This window comes from Penicillium vulpinum, assembly GCF_028829585.1.
Source record: "Penicillium vulpinum strain IBT 29486 chromosome Unknown utg000002l_segment0_segment0, whole genome shotgun sequence".
NCBI lineage: Eukaryota > Fungi > Ascomycota > Eurotiomycetes > Eurotiales > Aspergillaceae > Penicillium > Penicillium vulpinum.
The window spans coordinates 3,670,686-3,692,639 of record NW_026643242.1 but is presented as its reverse complement, the minus strand read 5'-3'; the positions used below and the strand labels follow the sequence as shown (position 1 = coordinate 3,692,639).

The 21,954-nt window shown below is 48.6% G+C and overlaps 10 protein-coding genes across 10 annotated transcripts; 4 read left to right on the top strand and 6 right to left on the bottom strand.

Moving 5' to 3' along the window:
- Positions 1 to 303: 303 nt before the first annotated feature.
- N7479_004468 (E3 ubiquitin-protein ligase) lies at positions 304 to 2,658 on the top strand (the record flags this gene model as incomplete). Its single annotated transcript, XM_057252165.1, has 1 exon — positions 304 to 2,658. One exon carries the CDS (start codon positions 304 to 306, stop codon positions 2,656 to 2,658), a length of 2,355 nt encoding a protein of 784 aa, XP_057111490.1.
- A 2,477-nt stretch (positions 2,659 to 5,135) lies between these two features.
- On the top strand, positions 5,136 to 5,780 carry N7479_004467 (uncharacterized protein; the record flags this gene model as incomplete). Its single annotated transcript, XM_057252164.1, has 2 exons — positions 5,136 to 5,313; positions 5,371 to 5,780. 2 exons carry the CDS (start codon positions 5,136 to 5,138, stop codon positions 5,778 to 5,780), a joined length of 588 nt encoding a protein of 195 aa, XP_057111489.1.
- A 545-nt stretch (positions 5,781 to 6,325) lies between these two features.
- Positions 6,326 to 7,391, bottom strand: N7479_004466 (uncharacterized protein; the record flags this gene model as incomplete). Its single annotated transcript, XM_057252163.1, has 2 exons — positions 6,326 to 7,130; positions 7,186 to 7,391. The coding sequence occupies 2 exons, from the start codon at positions 7,389 to 7,391 to the stop codon at positions 6,326 to 6,328; spliced, it is 1,011 nt and encodes a 336-aa protein (XP_057111488.1).
- Positions 7,392 to 7,762: 371 nt separating this feature from the next.
- N7479_004465 (cystathionine beta-lyase STR3) lies at positions 7,763 to 9,210 on the bottom strand (the record flags this gene model as incomplete). Its single annotated transcript, XM_057252162.1, has 3 exons — positions 7,763 to 7,816; positions 7,882 to 8,925; positions 8,998 to 9,210. The coding sequence occupies 3 exons, from the start codon at positions 9,208 to 9,210 to the stop codon at positions 7,763 to 7,765; spliced, it is 1,311 nt and encodes a 436-aa protein (XP_057111487.1).
- A 1,454-nt stretch (positions 9,211 to 10,664) lies between these two features.
- On the top strand, positions 10,665 to 10,975 carry N7479_004464 (uncharacterized protein; the record flags this gene model as incomplete). The annotated part of the gene is made up of 2 exons (XM_057252161.1): positions 10,665 to 10,739; positions 10,795 to 10,975. The coding sequence occupies exon 2, from the start codon at positions 10,799 to 10,801 to the stop codon at positions 10,973 to 10,975; it is 177 nt and encodes a 58-aa protein (XP_057111486.1). The 5' UTR covers positions 10,665 to 10,739; positions 10,795 to 10,798.
- Positions 10,976 to 10,987: 12 nt separating this feature from the next.
- N7479_004463 (uncharacterized protein) lies at positions 10,988 to 11,265 on the top strand (the record flags this gene model as incomplete). Its single annotated transcript, XM_057252160.1, has 2 exons — positions 10,988 to 11,118; positions 11,151 to 11,265. 2 exons carry the CDS (start codon positions 10,988 to 10,990, stop codon positions 11,263 to 11,265), a joined length of 246 nt encoding a protein of 81 aa, XP_057111485.1.
- Positions 11,266 to 11,458: 193 nt separating this feature from the next.
- Positions 11,459 to 12,700, bottom strand: N7479_004462 (uncharacterized protein; the record flags this gene model as incomplete). The annotated part of the gene is made up of 4 exons (XM_057252159.1): positions 11,459 to 11,969; positions 12,034 to 12,329; positions 12,406 to 12,428; positions 12,475 to 12,700. The coding sequence occupies 4 exons, from the start codon at positions 12,698 to 12,700 to the stop codon at positions 11,459 to 11,461; spliced, it is 1,056 nt and encodes a 351-aa protein (XP_057111484.1).
- A 643-nt stretch (positions 12,701 to 13,343) lies between these two features.
- Positions 13,344 to 16,766, bottom strand: farA (CeGAL family transcription factor; the record flags this gene model as incomplete). The annotated part of the gene is made up of 6 exons (XM_057252158.1): positions 13,344 to 13,392; positions 13,465 to 15,163; positions 15,218 to 16,160; positions 16,231 to 16,248; positions 16,399 to 16,423; positions 16,630 to 16,766. 6 exons carry the CDS (start codon positions 16,764 to 16,766, stop codon positions 13,344 to 13,346), a joined length of 2,871 nt encoding a protein of 956 aa, XP_057111483.1.
- An 892-nt stretch (positions 16,767 to 17,658) lies between these two features.
- N7479_004460 (uncharacterized protein) lies at positions 17,659 to 17,856 on the bottom strand (the record flags this gene model as incomplete). The annotated part of the gene is made up of 1 exon (XM_057252157.1): positions 17,659 to 17,856. One exon carries the CDS (start codon positions 17,854 to 17,856, stop codon positions 17,659 to 17,661), a length of 198 nt encoding a protein of 65 aa, XP_057111482.1.
- An 851-nt stretch (positions 17,857 to 18,707) lies between these two features.
- On the bottom strand, positions 18,708 to 21,889 carry N7479_004459 (mannose-ethanolamine phosphotransferase MCD4; the record flags this gene model as incomplete). The annotated part of the gene is made up of 3 exons (XM_057252156.1): positions 18,708 to 19,582; positions 19,655 to 19,905; positions 19,959 to 21,889. The coding sequence occupies 3 exons, from the start codon at positions 21,887 to 21,889 to the stop codon at positions 18,708 to 18,710; spliced, it is 3,057 nt and encodes a 1,018-aa protein (XP_057111481.1).
- Between the last annotated feature and the right edge of the window lie 65 nt (positions 21,890 to 21,954).

Below are 21,954 nucleotides of genomic sequence, written 5' to 3'. Positions count from 1 at the left end.
GTCATTTGATTCAAAAGAAGAGGGCATTATTTATCAAATAGAAAGATGCATTTAATCAAGAAGTCAAGAACGTAGTAGTAGATGTATAGATAGATGTAAAATAATCTACATAGAAAGTGAAACAAAACCTCGGAACCTTGGCGAATCGTCTTATGTAACGAATCCTTCATTCTTCCTAGGTAGGCTGCAGGGCTGTTTTAACACATTCTTAAACCCCCCCCTGATATCACTTGACATCCCCTGACATTCCCCTGACATCCCTGATACTTTCATCCTCTCAAACCATGTAAAGCCTATAAAATCATGGTGCTCTCGCTGCCAGTCCCCGGGTTCTCCAGATCCTCCACATCCCGCCCCGCCGACGGTGCGCAATCTCACCGAAAGTCAGCCTCCGGTTCTTCAACCAGCTCCTCGTCCAGTGGCAATGCCCCAAAGCCATCTATAGGACAGACTAGCTCCTCTCCTAACAGCTACTCCATCACCCTCGAAGCTCTCCGAAACAACCCTTTCGGCAGTACCTCCCGATCCCGCGGCCCCGCCCAGCTCTCTGCCCACGAAACAGAGGAACACAAGCGAGAACAGGAGGAACTCAATACCGCACTCGAGACTCTGGTTCGCATCTTCCCCGATGTACGGATAGAAGTATTTCGCGAGCTGCTTCTACGCTTTGATGGACAGAGTCGATTACAAGTGTGTGTGGAGGAGCTGCTCAGACATAAGAAGAAATGGGTTTCAGGGCGGTTGAATCTCCTGGAAGGAACCACTGAAGCAGAAGCAGAGGGAAGTGCTCGCTCAGCCCCTGGGTGCGACGACTTTGCTCGACATCACGTTAGCGATGACGGCCTGGTCCCTCTCGAGGAGCGGTTTCGGTCCGACGAATACAAGGCCGCCGTGCGGATGGCCATGACAAGAGAATATAATGGTCTAAACAAGAGTACCGTGGAGGCTGTTCTAGCTGAAGTGAATTTCAGCTATGCTCGGGCTCGGCCGACGCTCCGGGATCTTTCGCGTCGGACATGGCGCGCGACATTCAATAGCATGTTTCCGTCTTTCAGGCGAAAGAAGGACCGCGAGGAACATCCGCTTCTGGTCTGGCACCGTCGACCAGATGGGGAGCTTGTTCCTGTTCTGAAGGAAACCGGGTGCAGCGAGCTGGATGCAGAACTTCACGAGATGTTGTTGGCCCCGCTGCTGCGACATAAGCGTGAAGAGCAGCAGGATAAGGATTTCCGATTTGCTTCAGAGTTGAACGAGAAGGAAGCTCAAGAGCTCAATGCCCTTTACGAATGCGAGTGTTGTTTCGCCGACGTGACATTTGAGCAGATCGCGACATGTTCAACCAATGCTCATATCATTTGCTACCATTGCATTCAAAGAACCGTCTACGAAGCGCTGTTTGGACAGGGCTGGGGCAAGTCTGTTGATTTGGAGCGCTCTACTCTGAAGTGTCTTGCGCCGTTATCTATGGGGTCGTGCGAGGGATGTCTTCATCCAGAGATTGTCAAGCAGGCAATTCTTCTTGACACGGCTGGCTTCGAAACATACCACAAATTTGAGGATCGTCTCTCCTATGAGGCGCTTATGAAGTCTCAACTGAAGCTCATTAGATGTCCATTCTGTTCCTATGCTGAAATCGACCCAGTCTACCACCCTTCATCCCATGGTGTCCGCTGGCGGTTCCGTCGTGACGGTGGCATTATTCCTACGATTTTGATGACCCTCCTCCTCCTTGACCTCGTCCCCTTGCTCGTAATCCCTGTTCTTATTCTCTTACTCTTGGATCCAGCCACCGTAACAGCGGTTTTCGGAAATGCCATTCGCAACCTCTGTCTCAAGATCCGCCCTAAACGATTCACCTGTGCCAACCCCTCCTGCTTACGCATTAGCTGTATGACATGCCATAAACCATGGCGAGATCCACATGTGTGTCATGAGCCATTACTCCTGGACTTGCGCGCTACCGTCGAGGCTGCCCGCACCGCCGCTGTGAAACGAACATGTCCCCGCTGCTGCCTCTCATTCGTTAAATCCTCAGGTTGTAACAAATTGACTTGCGTCTGTGGCTACTCCATGTGCTACTTATGCCGCAAGGCACTAGGCCCACCTCTTCGAACAACCGCGTCTGCCCGTATCCCTCGCGCCCCCCGCGCATTAGATGCCTTTGATGGTCCAGGCGATATACCCAACGGCCCCTTTGACAATGAACAGGCCGCAGGCAATATGTCGGACGACGATGAATTCGAAGAGCCAGAAGGCTACAAACACTTCTGCGAGCACTTCCGCATCAACCCTGGGTCCCGTTGCACAGAATGCACAAAATGCAATCTCTACCAAGCCGAAGACGAGGAAGCGGTCGCTCGCCGCGCAGGCGAAAAAGCCGAGCGTGAATGGCGGATCAGACAAGGCGACTCTGGTACCAGCAACCCAACATCGGCTGTTGGATTCCGCAACGTCAATCAAGATCTCTCCGCAGGGGCGGATGGCCACTCTGCAAATCGCAGCGCGATAGCTTCACTTTGGGATTTGCAGCTTATATCTTCGGTTAAGCCGTGGACTTATTGGCTTAGTGATGTGTGGGCTGATGGACGGTGGAAAATCGAGGGTCAGGCTTTTGCAGACTGGATTGTGGAACGGGCCGTCGAAGTCGAAAACATATGATCCCGTGTGTACCTTTCGGATGCACCTTTTCAAGATCTTCTTTTTCCTGTTGCTTTTTATTTTGGGCTTCGTTTTGCAATACAGGCGCTTGTTTTTGTATTTTGACTTTTCATTCCCTGGTACTCTACGCAGAGCGTTCGGGCTGGTGTACGATGAATCTTATTTGCTTGGAGGGTTTCGGACGACATGATGATTGATGACACTCCCTACTTCTGTTTGATAATTGCGTGACTTCTTACTGTTGTCAAGATGTAGCGAGAAACTTTACTCTCCTTTTAATGCATGATTTTTTTTCTCGCCAAAATATTTTACTTTCAAATTGAATACCTTCATCAAAGAAGTTCAGAGACAGAGAAGTTAAGTGGACAGACTTGAATTGCACATAATACTCAAGGGCAAAAAACATGAATGGATATATGAGGAAGAGGTATGTAGAACTTCGAAACCCATAGCGAGAACACTTGCTGAAAACCCAAGACCTCTACTGAGAACTCCCCCCACAATGAATTTGCTGGTTGCTGTATCCACCCAACAGTGGCTGCTGCGTTGACCAAATGTCCAGAATTGTGGAAGTACTGCTCAACATGAGTGGTTTGTTTCTGAACCTTGCTGAGGAAGGAGAACTTCTCCTTGTCTTTGGCTGTAGTGTGTGCCGATGTAAAATTTCTATTCACTTGCTCAATAATTGGGTGGTGCCAAGGCATGGACAGAGAATTGGCCGATGAAGAAAAATATATGAGGCTCCTTCTGGTTGCTTGGTTGGCTGTGATGGCTTTGTGAAGGGCAACTGTATTATTGAGAAATTTTGACAGAGCATGTCTAGTTGACTGTGAAGCTTGGTGGAGACTTGGCTGACCGAGAGGATTTGCAACGTTATCTTTGTTGATTTGGCCGCAAGGGTTGAATGGGAAGGGGCAGACTTGATAGGGAAGCCATGGTAGATTTGTTCGTTCATGTAGTTAATGAGCAAGTGTTATCAAGCAGGCTCATGGTGGTATGGTAGTTATAGTGCTCAAAGTGGAGAGCCGATAATGGTATGGGTGGAAGATGGTCATTGTGGATGGTTGTTCAGATGGAATGGTTGTTCAGATGGAATGGTTGCTCAGATGGTATGGTTGCTCAGATGGTATGGTTGCTCAGATGGCTGAAAGATGATGCTTTGGAAGAATGTAGTCATGATGGATGACAATAGTCACGGATGATGGTTAAGTGGAAGGCGAAGAATGGAAGGCCCTGAAGGTAGATTGTGGTAATGATGGATGGTGGTTGGCGGTATGGTGGTTGGCGGTATGGTGGTTGTCGTATGATGGACGGTGGTCATAGTGGCTGGTGGTCAAGATGAAAGGTCAAGGGTGGAAAGACCAAGAGTGAAAAGCTGTCACCATGGATGGCGTTCAAGATGCAAGTGGAAAGACCAGAGTGGATTGCTGTTACTGCAGATGGTACCACCGTCACATCAGGGTTGTTTCTAGGAACAAGTTAGTGTGTCCATGATTTGAGGATTGACTGGGATGATATTTAGTCTATAGTGGAAGGTGGTCATAATTGATATGGTGAAAAGCCCATGATAGATGGTGGTCACGGTGCATAGATTGTGGTTATAGTGGTTGTTTAGACAGAAGCCCGAGAGAGAAAATTATTGAGATAGAAGGCCAAGTTGAAAGACCGAGAGTAGTAGTGACCATGGATGACACCATCATTATATCAGGGCATCTAAAACTAAGACAGCGTGTCTCTAACCTTGGAAATTCTAGGGAGATAGGGTGATATTATGGCAAAGGGTAAATAGTTCATGGTAGATGGAGACTATGGTACAAGCTGAAAGACAGGAGTGGTGGAGTGTAAAGAAGGGGGAAAGAAAAAGAAGAGGGAGAAATGCGAAGAAAATATTTATACCCTGCCAGTAGCTGAAGGACCTGGTGGTCGGGGACGAGTCCCTTCCTAATTGGGAAGGCGCTGCGGGTTTGCCCTCAGAGCCTCACCTTGCCGCCTTCAGCAATTGTTCTACCTTGCATTGGGCACTTTGTTCTTTGCTCCTTGTAAAATCTTAAGTACTAGACTGGTCTCTACAAGCCACTCATCTATTTCTGTTATAGCCTCGGGCGTTACATACTTCCTAAGCCTGATAGCCAGCCTCGCTCGTACCTATCTAATGCACAGCATTCACAATGCAAATCTCGAACTTCTGCCTAGCGGTCTTGTCCGCGTGGCAGCCCATCAGTCATCAAATGGACACCAGGCCAAGATGTATTCGTGCGCTTCCTCGCATCAGACTTACATCTATTCACCGCCAATCCCTTCACCATATCCTCCACATGTCACAATCCAGACAACATAGGCAAATCCTCAGAATTGATATTCTACATCAGACCACGCGGTGGCGTTACCGGACGGCTTAGAGCAATGGCATCCAAGAATCCAGGCTGCACGAAGAAGATCCTGATAGAATGACCCTATGGCGGGTTACCAAACCCCACATGGTGCAGTTCGACACGATCATAGTGATAGCCAGCGGATCGGGAGGTGGGTTCTCACTAGCCATGTTAGACGAAGCGCTCCGGTTAACGGGGATCGACACATTGGCAAGCAAGAAACGAGAACCCTCACCACCCAATCTCCAAGTCATCTCCTCGACCCGCGACAACGCCATGGCAGGTTGATATATCGGGGAGATCGAATCACGGCTCTCGGGATTGACTATGTTATCTGCAGACTCGGACAACGTATTTGAGACTGTGGTATCTGTCCAAATTACTGGCCAGCTGGGATCAGATATTGCCTCAGCTTCAGAGTATAACGATGTTAAGGGTGACGGCACCGCTGGTAAAGTACTGCCGGCTGAGGTTGCTACCACGGGGAAGTTTCAGTTTGAATGTTCAGCTTGTCCTAATCTTCCTCGTCTGCTTGCGCGCACTGTTGGCGTGGCACATGTTCAAGGGACGCATCTTCAGAAGAAGCAGCGGGTTGGGGTTGGGGTGGTTTGTGGTCCTGCTTCTATGCTGCACGATACTCGGAATGCGGCAGCTTTGGTGCAGGCTAGGTTGTTTGGGGGTGAAATTGAGGAGCTGTATTTGCATTCTGAGCCTTTTGTGGAAGTCTTTGGTTTCCTTGTTATGTTATGATAATTGGCTAATTGGTTTCTATAGATGGTAAGTGCTTTATGACGTGGAATAGACATGGCTCTGAGTGTATATCCTTCAATTTAAGATCCAAGACTTTCTGCAACTAAAAGAGAATCGCGTGATTCATGAAAAATAGCAATATTCAAAGAAACCCCAAGCTATTAACGACCAAGACCCTCTAAACCAGTCTAAAGTCCAAGTCTGTACTGGATCCCAGGTAAATACACAGCGATCCAGGTATGAAATAGATAATACAAAAAGATATACCCAAAACAATCCCTGCTCAAATATAAAACAAAATCTGGGGATATGAAACACCGAGCTCAAAGCCCGAAAAACAAAAACGCCGAGCATTCATCCCATAAGGCTGAGTGGAGAGATGAGAAGAAACGTGAGACCAAAATATCAACCACGAAATGCAAATCTAAACATTAAATGAAAACAAAATGGAAAGATCATCAGGTCATTAACCTACCGGAACCCTAGCTTCCTTCACGGAGGATCAGTATATTTCCTTCCTGCTTTGATAGCAAATCAAATCCAAATCATTCCCCCCTCTCAACTCTCTTCATCAAGGAATCCCTCATCCGCACATTGACCACACCACCAACGCCGTACGCAGGAATAATCTTCCCCATACGCGCAAAGCAACTAGGCACATAATCACGACGAATCCGTGTCGCGCGTTCCGTCCAATGCATACCACCGGCCGGCTGTCGGTTATATAGATCCAACCCGAGGAGGTGCATGGGCGTACTGGCGAACTGCATAGCAGCGGGACAGGCAAATTGCGCGATGCTGGATTTCATAGTTAGGCTTGAGGCGAGGAAGTCCGGGACTGAGGGTGCGATGAGGGCGGGGATATTGAAAGAAGCCCAGATTGTGATGCTGTCGCGGAGACAGAAGAGTCCGTAGGAGACTTTTGGTATTTGGAGGATTGGTGCTGTGGGTGCGGAGGGAGCAATTGGTGCACGGAGAGCAGAACCATACTTCCGCGCAACTGGGGTTGTGTTTATGGTGCCGTTTCTAGCGGCCGATTCGGAGGGAGGAAAGGCGCCGAACATTTTGGCGAAGCGCGCATCTTTGTAGACGCAGATTGTCATGTTGACTATTGTTGTTGCGAAGAACTTGGGAAGACCTGTATCAATGACGTTGTACGGCTGGTTGTGTGTTGTTGACCTGAGGGTATCGATTGCGTTTGCTGTGAGGTAGGTTGAGGTGTAAAGGGTGTAGATGAGGAGGAATGGAGTGCTAAAGAAGAAGCCGCTGGGTTGAGCGACCATTGATCGAAGGCAGTTTTTTATTGTTTGGCTTATTGGGAAGCCTTTTGAGGCTTTTTCCATGATTGCACTAGAGGGATTAGTCTTGTATTTGTAAATAATCAGTTGAGAACTGTGATAGCTACCGATCAATGATGGTGATCAATGGGCAGGTCAGCGCGCCGGCTGTTGCTGCGCTGGCAACATCGACACTGATTCGCTTGCCCAGATCCTTGGTGTTCCATGTTGAAGCTGTAGAGCGCGTGCTGGGTGCCTGTCCTTGACATTCCTGTTCCTGTTTTACTGTCGCCATTGTAAATATTGTATCTTGCGCAACCGCATCCCGATTCATCATGTATTTTGAACAAGAGATATTTTATGCATTGAGTAAACGAATAGACAAGATCAAGGTCAAATGAGAAGGAATGAATTACAGATGTGAGATCTGAAAGATTATATCTATTGACCCCAGCTTCGGACGAGAATGACCCGGGCGCGACCCGGCGCCGGCTCTCCGATGCCGGCCCGATAGCTTATCTGCCCTGCTAAACGCCGTTTTCTATGTTGTATGTCAAAGATCCATATACTCCATACATACTACATATCCTATTATGTTGTGTATATAAAATTTAACATGGAGTATAGGTTTACTTGGTACTTTATTATACTCTTCGTATTTTAAAATCCTCCAACGCCAAATACACAAAAAAAATCCTAACATATCTAGCGAGCTTCAATACCATCCAAAGTGACATTGACCGCACCAGCTTGCACCAACTGAAAAAAAAAAGAGACAAGTTAGTAGAAATCCAAATTATGCAATGGAGATAGATGATACATACCGCTCGTTGCAAGTCATCAATCAAGTCATCCGCATCCTCAATACCAACACACAACCGGATCAAGTCTTCAGGGAAAGCGCGTTCCGCTCGCGTCTTCGCGTCAATACTGGCATGACTCATACGGCATGGCATACTGATCAGACTGTTGACACAGCCAAAGCTGACACTGATAGCCCAAATCTTGGCACTTTCCACGATGCGCTCGCTAATGGCTATGTCGCCGGTCTCAAATGAAAGCACAGCACCAGCGCCCCGCGCCATGGAATTGTGGAGTTCGTATTGTGGGTGGGATCGCAGACCGGGGTAACGCACCTTGAAGCCATGTGACTCAAGGAACTCGGCAATGCGCTGGGCATTGCTCTGCTGCTGATCCATGCGGACCTTCAACGTCTTCACGCCCCGCAACAACAGCCAAGAGTCGAAAGGCGACAGGCCGCATCCTGATGCATTAATCGGGAAGTATAGGCGTTCTCCGAGCTGAAGATCGTTTACGGCAATGACACCGGCCATCAGGTCGTGGTGACCGGATAGGTACTTAGTGCCACTCTCATAAACAACATCGGCACCGAAGTCTAGCGGATTTAAGAGAAGGGGAGACATCATGGTATTATCCACGGAGACAATGCAGTCAGGATTGGCCTCATGAGCGGCCGTAGCAATTTTTCCAATATCGACGATCTTGATCAGGGGATTTGTGGGAGTCTCGAGAAGTACCATGGTTGTCTTCGAGCTCAGCACCTGCTGGACTTTCTCGGGTTGTGTGGTGTCGACGTGGTGCACGATGATTCCGCCATTGGTCGAGAGGTACTTAAGCAGACGGTTGGTGCCGCCGTAGAGGTCGTCACCGGTGACTACCTCGTCGCCGGGGCGGAGAAGTCTTGTAATTACGTCCAGGGCTGCCATACCGGAGGACACCACCAGGGCGCGCTGTGCCGACATGATCTTGGCCAAGTGACGCTCAAGGTGTGTGCGAGTGGGGTTCCCGGACCGTGTATAGTCATACTCTCCACCGCCAGCGTTAGAGGTTTGTTTGAAGGTAGCACTCTATGTGATTAGGTGTGATCAGTATTTATCTTCAATTGAAAACACCATTGTGTTACCGGGGTGGATCGGTACCTGATAGATAGGAACGCTGCTGGCATTGTATTGGTCACTGCCCTCGGTGAAGACTAGCTCGGTGGCAATATTGTACCGGCGACCGGAATGAGGGCTGGATGGGGCAGGGGAAGGTGGAAGGTCATTGCCCGACAGGTCAACCTGGGGGAAACCCTTCTTCACACCGCTGGATGACCCCGAGGCATTGGGAATTCCGGATCCTGAGGCCGACATCGCTGCGGGGCAGAAAGAGGAAAAGAGAGAGTGTGTAAAGAGGAATTGAAGTAATTGGAAGCAAACAAGGCCTATAAGATACGAATATGCCAAAAGAAAAAGGGGGAATAGGAATAAAAATCAAAAGAGAAGAAGAATCTCCAATCACTCACATCTTCTCTCCCCCCGGACAAGCTGACTCGTTCGAGCTGACGCTGATTCGTCGAGCCACTACCATTGCGATTTCGTCATCCACTAGTCCCAATTAAGCATGCAAGTATGTGGAGTTTTATGAGTCAAAACAACTGTTATGTCGTAGATTGATATTGGGTATCTATTTGTTTTCATTATATTACAATGTATGGGGGACTTATAAGAGATTTTTATAGAGATTTAGAATGTATATGGAGACTATGGGGACTTAATATTGTTATTATGAAGTATGAATTGTCTATATATACTATCTATATAATTTGTCGGTGGTATATCTCAAGGGTTACTTCTTTGTTCAAATGTATTTTATTCTTTTATTCTATATCCCTAGCAAAAAAAATACACCAACTGATAGTCAAGTAAAAGCCGTTTAATGCCCTTTTATAATATATATCAATGTATGATACTGTGGAGAAGGTCGCAACTCACCGTTAGTCATCGACTTGGCTCCCCCAGACTTCCAATCTTAGGTTTTTACTCATCTCTGTCTACATATATCTACCTTGGTAATTGCACACTGATCGCTAATTACACATCTCTGTGGATATCCATTGTGGATCTTGGAAAAATATCCAAGGCTCTTCGATATCTCAGTCAGAGAAGAGCAGCAAAAATGGCCTTAGAATCGGAATCAGCATTTGCCTATCATGAATCATGAATCAAAACAGTCCTAAACTACACCGGCTTCCTTTTGACTCTGAACATAGTCAATACCTGCTTGAACAAATTTTTTTTACTGTGGGTTAATCGGCCAACTCTTCATCGGTGTTCTATGGGGCACGCCCGGGGTTCGCTGTTGGTCTCCTATTATTGTGTGTATTCTGTTTACAACCAGGAGTAAAGAAATTGCTTGGTTGCAAAGACAAGTTCCCGGATTTTGCGGGGACTACACAATTTGTCTTCCTTGCACAGACGTGTGGGTCAGTTGGGGTCGTGACTGGTGCAGCGCATGCTGGAACTTCGAGTCTCTTTGCTACCCTGCGATGATTATCCCTTGGTTTGATGGGCTGGTAAATGAAGCGAAAGTACCAGTTCCTGCCTTACAGCCTGGTGACTCTCACGAGTAGATTTTCAACCACCAAGGAAGCATGTGGAATAGCAACAATCGGTTTACAGAAGAGACGCCCTTTCTGACTGCGCAACCTCGGGAAAAAGGAATAACCCGTAATGGTACACCTACAGGCGTACTCTCTGCAGCAAATATTATAAAGAGCCGGTCAACCGAATTCTTCTCCCTTCGTGGGTCCTTCCATTCGATTTAGTAAGGGACGTACTGAAATCAGTAGGCATCCATTGGAGTTGCAATTCCCACAACCAAAATGTTCCCAGGCCAGGTTGTATGGCGTAAGGCTATCTATGCCATGCTGATGGCAATTGGAAAAATGATAACAGGCCTATGACTTGTTCGATTCTCTCCAGGCCCTGTGTCGGGTCTAGTCTTTACATAATAAATCATTTGCGTATGCTCATTCCTGCTGTGGGAGTCGTCGGACCGTCAGCAGAAGATCGAGCCAAAACAAGAAAGCCCCACAAAGTCCAGCGACTCAAGATAGTGCAGATGTTTCAACCCTAGATCATGCTAAACATGAGTCTGAGCCGACGAACAGATCCCCTGCGTCTACTTCCCGCTTCGATACTCACATCTCCCTCCCCCCAAAGCCCAAGTCCTTATACCCGCCTTCTATCCTGGGATTGGCAATGGTTGCCCGAGGCGAAGTGAGATATCTCATTGCTTGAATTGCTGAAAGCAAAGGAATATTCTCCGATGAATCTTCCGACGGGCCATCTGAGATATATTCAATGGTTATCTGGGAAATCTCGCTCTGGACATTGATTGGTCCGATCTTGGTTGGGACCCTATAGGCATGTAAAGAAACTGCAACAGTCAAGGGGGAACACGGGGTCTGATCCTTTGGGAGATCGGGGCATTTAGTTTCTCGGATATAGTGAGCGGTGACCGTGTTTTCTTGAAGTTCAAAAACGATAGCATACATATATATGTAAACAACAATCCTTCCGATATTAATGATCCTAATATCCACACAAACACGGCCGTTCAACCACCCAACTCCATAATATCGCCATTCTTGATATGAGTCATGGCGCTTCGGGGAATGGGATCCTTGTTGTTGAAAGATGCCTTCTTGCGTTCTGCGGAAGTCCAAGACGTGATGTCTTTCGAATCACCGCCCAGGTTCTCATCATGGATCTCCTTCAGCGTTGCCAATGCCTTTTGCCAGCCCCATGGATCATTGGAATCAGCCGTAGCCTCGGGAAGATCAAACTCCTCACGAGAAGACTTTTCATAGCGCTTGTGGTTTAAGCCGTGAACTGTGATATCGTGCTTGGTGGCATAGGCCGCGATCTTGGCATCATGGTCATCCCAGTTAATACCGTACTCTTCGACATCAACAATGAAGCGGATGAAAAGACCGATAACGGCTCCGAGATTCTTTACCTCCGAGTCCGACTTGAAGAGGTCATTTCGTTCCAGAGTAGCAAGCATGGTAGGGAACATTGTGGCGAAGGTGGTACATATCGCATTGACGGTATCTCCGTCTTCGCAGCTATATAACACTCGTTAGCGTTCCATCAACACTCAATATTTTGCTCGAAGCCAGTGAGACAAACCCAACCATCGACATGATAGCACTCATTTGGAAATACAGCCCCGTCGCTTCACAGATAGCCCACTGCATCTTCCAGTCACCGGCAGCCTCGTCAAAATCAAGAAGCAGGTTCTCCACCAGCTCCATAACGGCATATCCAAAGAAGTCATTGTAGACATGCATCTCGAAGTTATCCGGGTCGCGCACAGCAGTACATTGCTTTAGCGCGATCCACTTGGCCACGCCAGCGTTTGTGAAAATCCATTTCTCTCCTGGATGCTCGGAAGCAGGTTCGAGGGTAGTGGCATCGTCCGCCTCCTGATATCAGAATCAGCTATCTAGAGATCTAGGGTAAATAGACTGATGTGTCTCTCATCAAAAGTAAATCACTAACCGCATCATCTTTCTTCTTCTGCTCTATAAACTCCTCATCTTCCTCATCCTCAGACTCGTTTTCTGTTACCTCTGTCTTCCAAGGTGCGCATCCTAGGCAAAATATAAGTAAAAGCCTTGATGGGGTCGCGAGTTCGTAATTTGAACTCCGAGTCGGCGTTGCGGGATACCGAGACAGGGGCCCAGCGTTTGTTCAGTGCGCGCTCGGTTTCCATATCTACTTCAGGACTCTTTGCTGGGCCTTTGGACTTTTTTGCGCTGCTCCCGGAGTCGCTTGATTTTCTTTTGGGAGGCATCGTGATGCAAAATGATGAAATTGAATAGATGAAATAAATGAAGAGAGTGAGTATGAATGACTTAAAATGAGCTAAACAGATTCTTTAGATGCAAGTCGACGCGACTTGACGCGTCGCGAGGCCGATTAGGAGGCAACTCCTTATTTTAGTCTGGCTACTCCGTAAATGTTGTCGACTTCTACTTGAATTGTTAGAGTAGATTAACATAAATAGGTATGTGAAGACAGGCAATTGAAATTTATATATACTCCACAACAACTCCCTCTGGATGCCAGTCCATGAAATTTCCCCCAACATAACCCAAATCAGAGACAACAGAACAAAGACAAAAGAAAATCATCATAAACTATCACCCTCATCATAATATCCATATACCAGACTGTCCCTAAAGATGGAACAGACGAATCATCCCACACCAAACGCCGCCGAACCCACCTCGCCCCGAAAACAATTCATTTTGAGACCAGAAAAGAAAGGGAAAGCTCCAAAATATGATAGTATATACTAGCATAGCAATTAGATTAGAGCCTGAAAAGAAAACCCAGGGTGTACACTGTGCTCCAAAGCTCCCAAGTCTACTCTCGACAGGTAATTGTGCATAACAGCATAAACATAAAGCGTAACTAGTCCAGATCGTGATTGTTTATGCCGCCAGATCGCCAAAACCGCCGTTGATGCCGAAGAATTGGAACCTGTCGCGAGTCAGAAGGATATTTTTTTTTTAAAAGAAGAAGCGTATGATCATAAAGTCTTGGGAGACATACCAGTCCTCGACATTCAGTGTCGTTGGCGCGGTTGGCCCGCTGCGGGAACTACTACTCCAGGTATCATTGTCCTGGCTAGCAGCGTCCATCGCGGCTCCACTCATAGTGCCGTCGAGACCATGCATGGGTGGCCAGGCCTGCTGATGCTGGCCCTCTATGCCGAATATCTGTTGCGGCGGGTTGGGATGCATTCCCATCGCGCTCGGCAGTCCCGACATCACCGGCGGACTACCATGAGAGACAGACATGCTACGGCTTGAGACGGGCTGCGGCTGGTTGTTCATCATGGGATTGGGGCGCGGAGTCATGCCAGGGGGCATTTGTGAAGGGATCTGGAGGGATGGGTCGACTGCAGCGGGCTGGGGTGGTGATGTCAGCTCCGGAAAGAAGGCGGTACCGTCTGGGAAGAGTTGGTCGGGCTGGAAGTTCTCCCAGAGGGAGGGGGAGAGATTGGGCGAGGCGCGGGTTACTAGGAAGAAGTCGGGGGGTGTGGCAGGTAGAGAGAATTGGCCGTTGAACGGAGTTGTAGGCCTGGTGTTGGCTCGGGAATTACCCGTGCCTGTTATTGGATCGTGAGCGCGATGGGTGTTTGGTGATTGTTGGCCACCGAGAGGAGGTTGGTTCAGTTCCCGAGAGGGGGTGACAGCGGGTGTCTGGGGCCGGGAGCGCTCGTATGACACGGGGGGTGTAGGCCCGCCATTTGGCATGCCGAGGTCCATATCGTCGAATTTGCGTTTCGGTGGGTCGTGTCTCTTAGAGGAGGAGGATTCTCCATGCCGCGTGCGCTGATGTCTTCGGCCTGCAGCCTTCTGGAGTCGTTCTTCCAGTACTTTATTTCCGAGGATAGATTCGAATAGGGTGTTCACCATCTTCGCCACCAGCCAGACCTTTGATACATCCTTTAGGGCTAGCATGCAGACGTTGATTCTTTCCTGGCAGGTGGCCACGATCGAAGGAACCGAGGAACGCATTTGGTACACGTGCATAATTAAGGCTGAGAATAAACTGTAGACAATGAAGGCAGGCGTGTACCGGATCTCTCCGTGCGCCTGTAGGTTCTCAACAATAGAAGTAATCATGCCTGCAGCTTGAAAGGCAATTGTTCGTGATGGATAAGCCATTTCTTCGACCCTGTAGTTATTGGGCGCGGATGAGGCAGGCGGCATGTGAGCCCTGTGAAGAAGACACAGCGTAGTGTAGTAATTAGAGTGCAAGAGAGCCGCCCAGAAATGATGCCTAGAGCGTTGCCAGCATACTTCTTTAGGACAGTTCTGCAACCAATCGGCGAGCGCCATATCCGAGTGGGTGAGATCCATTGCATTCATACGCCGTGACTTGGAAGCCACAGAGTATTGCTGCGACAGAACCAAGCCCATAATTTCGCACAGCTTGACATACTGCAGGAAGAACTGGACATGAACAGGGTCTGATGGGTACTCGGCGACAATGTCGAGCTCATCCTCGATGAAATCATCCTCCGTCAACATCTCAACATCCGAGTCATCTGTATTGATTCCAATCGGTCGTCCCAGTGCAACAGCGACAGAGCGATCCCGGGTGAACAGGGTCCACCAGATTCTCTTCCACAACCTCTTGTCTGGTTTGTTAAGCTGAGACATTTCGACGCTGCGGTGCATTCCAGAGCCCTGAGCTACAACCATAGCGACGCGTGTCCAGTAGAAGACATTCTTGGTGACGTCTGTAACTAGTCAGAAAAGCCATTGGGATGGACGAGTACAGATTGTGAACTCACCTTCCGGTCCCTCCCAGTACCAACCCAAAAGAACCAATGCTTGCACGATAGTGACACGGTCATCCTCATAGTTAGCATCATACAGCGCCTTAGCACGCTTATAAAAGGTCATAGCCGCAGGGGTTGTCGAGCCATTAGCATCCATAAGTTGCTGATTAGTGCAGACTCTCGATCCTGCCAGCAGAATCGCCTGCAGTAGTAGCAACGATGGCGGGTTCTTGGGGTCACGGTAGTGACGCATGAAGCGACTCTTGTTAATAATCGGCACGACGGGGGCCACCCATTTGAAGTAGGCGTCGACCAACTCATCACACAGCGGCTTGGGTGGGAGCAGGAATGCGCCCCGCTGATGCAGTATATCAATTTCCAAGTTGTCCAGGTCCGTCAACCGGGCGCGGGAGCCTCTAATATTCGGTGGGAGCGGGTAGTGCACGACATCTGTTGTTCCATGGCGGTCTTGAACCAGAAGAGAAAGATTGGACGACTCGCCCAAATATGCCACCCGACCAGCCTCTTTTATCGGAGCACGGGCAAACTTGGGCTTCATGAATTGAGCATAGGCATTATGGGCCGAAGCTTGTTGGGCGGCCTCGGCCTCGGAAAGGGCAGTATTGGGCATGCCGTCGACACCCATACGGTTGTTACGGTATCCAAAGGCATCATTCTTTTCATCCGAGTCTGAACTTTTCTCCTTTTCCCTAGACGCAGGGATAGAGTCAGATACCGAGTCGGTTGGCTCCTCGGTGGTCGTGGGTCGGAAATGAGCAGCCGCAGCGTCGACGATCGAGGAGGCGGTTTGCGGTGGACTGTCGTCATACTGAGTATCTTCTTTGTTCTTGTTCTGATTGTTCTTCTTTCTTTTCGGGGAGGGGATCTTGCATTCGATAGAGAAAGCGACACAATTGGTGCAAGGCACCCCAAGACTGGCTGCATCACATCGAACCTAGGCGACAGGAACGGGTTAGAATGTGGGAGGGGAAAAAAGCAAGAGGAGCGACCGAGCGCGAACTCACTTTGCGGGCATGGCATGTCTAATTGAGTTATAGAAGAAGCATCAGCCACATTGTCCAAATTCAAGACTAAAGGGGAGGAGAGAAATGTATCGCGATAAGGAACTGAGCCGAGGTGCGTGAGAACCTCGGCAGAGTCGCGTCTCCCTACAATATAAGAATCGGACGTACCTCGCACGCGCGTGATGCACGTTGTCTAAGATTAGATAAAATGAATTAGCAAGCGCATAAAAATGCTTAACTTGAAGAGTTTTCCTCCAAGGGGATGCGAAAAGCCGGAAAAAAAAACCCTCTGATCTCGCTTTGCGCCCGCACACTTCCCCGCGACAATCCATTTATCAGATGCCAAAACACCATGTCGCCAATATCAAAGAACTAAATGGGCAAAAAGATCTGGCTTACCTTCTGAAACTCAGCGGTTGGCCTTGTGGACCATTGCGCACCGTAATTCCCGAAGTCCCCGTCGAGCCCGCATTGCTCGGAACTGGGCTAGGATGGTTGTCCGATAGCTGGTCGGCGTTGAATTCGGTGGTACTCATGGCCACACAGTCTCTCCATCCAGGAATACGGACTTGATCGAGTCGGAGAATTGGAGAATGGAGGAGATGCGTTCGGAGGGGAAGGGGAAGCAATATGGATATAAAGTGTGTTAAGGCCCACGGAGGTTACGGGGTACGGAGTATAAAGGGAAAGGGGATCTCTTGAACACAAGACGCCACGCGATCAAGGGAAAAAAAAATAGAAAATAAAGAAAAGAAAAAAAAAGTACCGGGGAGGGGGGAGAGGGAGGAATATCACCAAGTCGGGGTGATTTGGGGTTGAAGTTGTGGCAATATCAAGTTCCTGGTGGAGTTGTTATTTGGTCAGCATTTATAGGATTTATAGGATTTATAGCTATGCGTTGAATTATGGAGTATGGGGTACGGAGCTCATTTATATTTTATTTCTTATGACACTATTACGATCTATAATAATATTAAACACGGAAATACTCTCTATATTATTCCCTTCCATTCTCTCTACGTCTTTGGTAAAATATGAAAAGGGGTAAAAGGCAAGCCTAAGCACTATACTAAACAGCCCATACTGGCGCAGGGGTTCACACCAAACCCTCACTAGGCGCTAAATGTAAAAGCCACCATTTAGAATGGGGATAAAAATATTGAGAGATCGACGAAAAGACCGGTAGGGGTAGTAGCACCTTAGCAAACTGGTAAAATGCTTCTTTATGGGAACACTATATACTATATTCTATGTAAGTACTGACACAGCCCGGGATGAATATGTACAATAATATTATGGAGTAAATGGAGTACGAATCTTGAAGTGCCAATCCCCAATCCCCATTCCTAATCCTGTCAAGACATTCCGGACGCTAAACCGACCTACCCTAATTAGGTCCACCGCGTGGAAATACCATTACTTCAGCCTCTATTCAAGCTCGGGGGTATCCAACTGGGTGTAATTCGTATAAGCAGATGCCATATTGGTTTTTGGGTCTTTGGTCATGACGTGCCAGGCCCCAGATCCTGCATTAGCTTCACGCCTCCAATCCTGGGTAAAACGACCACGGCTAGAGCCTACCGCCACGCGGGAGGATGCGGAAGTGTGGAGAGTTGTCTGCCCCATGCTTGAACAGGATACAGGTATACATTCTCATGTCGAAGATTCTACTTAGAACTGAACTCGGAGACAATATTCGGTCACGGGCCATATTGGCGGGATGTGCGGATGTATATGCAGTGTGACCTGCTGCTGCCCACTGGCCACCGCTTAATGTATACTTGTATAGGGCTTCTATAGAGTGAATTTGGCTCTTTTCTTATGACATGTGCTAGTGTTCTGTTTCAGACATATTAACTAAAAGGTACGGAGGAATAATGCGTAGTTGCAGATCATCCTAGCCGATCTCATCGAACTCAACGGTATCAAAATCAACCGATGAGATTGCGGGGGAGAGAAGAAAAGACGGGGATGAAAAGTTCTAGGGGAGAAGTTGCGGGGAAAATCCCATTTCACCGTGAACTATACTCCGTACATCGATGTAGATTCTTCAGACGTTGAAAAACCTGTCTCCAGAGCTAGCTTGTGATGCCTCGGCAACTTTGAGCTTTGACCAATGAGAGTGCTCGATTCCATTGAATCGATGCACTATTATTCTCATGTCTTTAAGGAACATACTGTCAGGCACCAACTTGGTTTTCTTTCACTAGGCCCGTTCGCCGGAGAGCCCCGGGGTCAAATGGATGTGATTTGTAGAATTGCGGATCGGGAGTAAATGGAAGTCCGATGAGTTTTAGGTTGAAAAGTGAAACGATCTCGAATATAAATCAAATCTTCATAGATCTCCGAATTAGTACCTTATAGCCAGGCGGATCATAAAATAAAATACATGGAAAAGATTAAACATGAATATAGCCCCATGTAAGTGATGGGCGCGCAAGGGTCTTGTGTGTGTTTTATACTAGGTTCATCTTCGACTATGACCACCCATTCTTTCCTGATTTGCCCTTGCCCTTGCCCTTGCCCTTGGACTTGGACTGTTTGGTCCCATTGGACTGGGTTTTCTTCGGCTCCTTGCGATCTTCGTGGCCACATTCTGTGACTTCTTCGATCGTCTGGACCACAGCAGCCCCAACTGCTGTTACCGTGGGGGCAAAGTCTACACCGCTGACAAATTGCTCGCTGAGGAATTCTAGACCTGCAACGAAGGTGCAGAGGGCGCTTGCAATGCAGAAATGGCTAATGGTCATGCCAATGTCAAGCCACGAGCCTTCGTCCCGCACCATGAAGAAGAAGTTGAGAGTCATGATGTCTGAGATAGCCATGACAACCATGAAGAGCGCGCTGGGGGGTACCTCCAGGCGGCGGTTAAGGATACCCAGATTGGCACTGATGATGGCGAAGGGGATGAGGATTTGGAGAAGCAAGAGCGCGCCTTGGGCGAATGGGTCGAAGATGGGGATAAGGCGGCGGACGCTGTCAAGGGAGAAGGTCGATATCGAGGCCACATTTCCGGTGCTGAAGAACGCTGATTGGAGGAGGAAAAAGAAAAAGAGTGCCACGCGGATATCAGAGAGAGTAAGGGCACGGTAGTAGAAGGTTTCGCCGTCGATAGTTGTTACGCCAGGATTCTTAGGCTTTTCCAAGGCACTTGCCGTGTGAACGTAAATGGCATGTTCCAAGCGAACCCATGTCACAATGGTCATGCAGAATACAAAGTAGAACAGCCCTTCCCACGAGATTGTGAGAATGATAAAGGTTGGCGAGAAGGTCAAGAAGATGATCATGAGCCGGTGCAGATAGTGACTATTCGGATACAGACGGTGGAAGAATGGAAGCGTCAGGGAAGCCACTGAGATTTGGTTAGCATTTCTCGGTGAATAAACATGTTGTGGTCCTAGGACACACTGCTGTATAAACTTACCTAGGACAACCCATCCAACCACGATATTTCCAAAAGGCAGGCCTTGGCGAGCTTGGAGAGAGAGCACAGAGGATCTAGTAACAATGACGGCAAGCAGAACCATGCCGAGCTGAATTCCCATAATTACTCGCGAGCCGACACGGCCAATAGCACCTGGTTCTTTGGATTCCGGGTCGCGATATCCAATGATAGAATCCTCAAACAACAAGTATAGGATGCCAGTGAGGAACATGAGTAAACCGCCACATGTGCTGCAAAGAGATTAGCCACCTAAAAAAGCCATTGTCATAAAAAGGAAGCTCACATTGCATCAAGATTTTCAACCTTGATTACTGGCAGAAGAGTGAACGAACTCATCAAACCGCAACCAAGAGTCCAAGTTGCAGACAATAACGCATGGCTGCGAATGAAGCTAAAGCCATGGATAATAGGCCACAATGCACCCAAGGCAAAGCAGACAGTGAAGATTTCGCGATGGAAATAAGATTGAACCATTGCCTCCATGACACCGAGGAATGCCAGTAGCTGGAGTCCAAACTTGACATATCCCGTGAAAGAGTGCACATGGCCTAATACAATCTGACGACCGGCAATCAGAGCCCTACGGCGGGCAAAAACCTCTTCCCAGAAATAAACCGGGAAGAATGCATAGAAGTAATAGCGCCAGGATGAGCCCTGGTAAAGGAAGACCGAGAACAAGGCGACCAGGATCGACGAGAAGAATGAGATACTGGCCGTCGTCCGGTGGGAGTCTGATGTTCCATGTAAAACGTGCAGATCAATAACTGTGGTCAGTGCATACGCGATCCAACCTAGATATCCAACAGAGACGATGGTCCGCAAGAATAGCCAGTCATAGGTTTGCAGGTAGCGCAGACCTTCAAGAGCAACGCGAAGAAGCTCGGCAGACACCACAATAGCCTCCTCATGGTCACCACTGGAGATGAGTGACTTAATTCTTGCCAGTCTGCCTTCAATCGAGTTCTCGTGGTAGCCCGATAGAGGCTCATATGGTACATACCGGATCACTGCAGTTCTCTTTTGCTCTTCTTTGACACGGTACATCTCCAGAACACCCTGCGTATTGGCGAGAGCGGCCAGCGCCTTCTCCTTGGGGCTCGCATTGAGATAGTCCAGCGGCAATTGACCAACGGAGTTGACGGGGAAGTCAAGACCAACTAGGTAGGCCATAAGCGCGGCAACGTCAGCCTGTGCTACATCGTGTCGACGCACTTGGTCGAACCCCCAATCTGCTGAGAATCCATCTTCGTGACCCGCAGCAATTCCGCTAGCGGAGAGCTGGGGTCGCGCGACGCCAGATCCCCAGGCAACCAATGGTGTCCGTGTGTTATCCGGATGGCCATCACCATGGCTGCCAGTGTCACTCATGCCATGGTCTGCGGTGAACACGAACGCCGTTTTGCTATCTCCATAGAAATCTTCTACTAAATTTGTAACTGCCTGGACTCCTTGATCCACCACCTTGATGTTGTGTAGGTATTCGTTCGAGTAGGGCCGGAAAGAGTGGCCAGTGGTATCCAACCCAAGCAGGTGGAGAAAGAACACCAATTTGTCGTCCCGCAATTTTCGATCTAATTCCGGGTCAGTCTTTGCCGATTCGAAGAGATCATGGACCTTGGAAAAGACCCAAGTATCCAAATGCGTCGCATCGACAGTGAAGTCCTCCGCTTCTTCACTGTACATCTCCGCATCGACCTTCCCTGGCACGGCGCCCTCCTTGAACATTGGGAGGATATCAGGGCTACCCCAGCTCCAAGTGTGTCGGCTCTGGTTGAAAACGCTGTCGAAATTCACCGGGTTCAGCTTCCACCCCGTGGTGACAGAGGACACATCCTCATAGAGACCTGCGATAAGCGCAACATGGCCTGGTCGTGATTCGGTGGGGACGCGGGTGTGGGAGACACCAAATGTTCCGTGGGAGAGAACCTTCGAGCGGATAAAGGGAGACAGGCGAATTAACTCGTGGTTTTCTGGATTGGCGTCGGGGGACGGGTCAGGGAAAGCTTGGAAGGCCTTGTCGGCCCGTAGGCCGTCGGCGACAAAGAGGACGAGACGTTTGGCAGGTGCAGGAGCTCCAGATGATCGCTCAACACCATACGAGCGCATGCCACTAACAATTGGACTGACGAAGTAGATGTCAAAGATTGAGTATGTATAGATCAAGTGGAAGACCACTGCGAGGGCAAGAAACCCGACGCGGCCAAGTCGCGCCATGATCTATGTCTCCTAGATGCTCAAGTGATAAAAGAGTGGAAGTGGTCCACTGCCACAAACAAGGT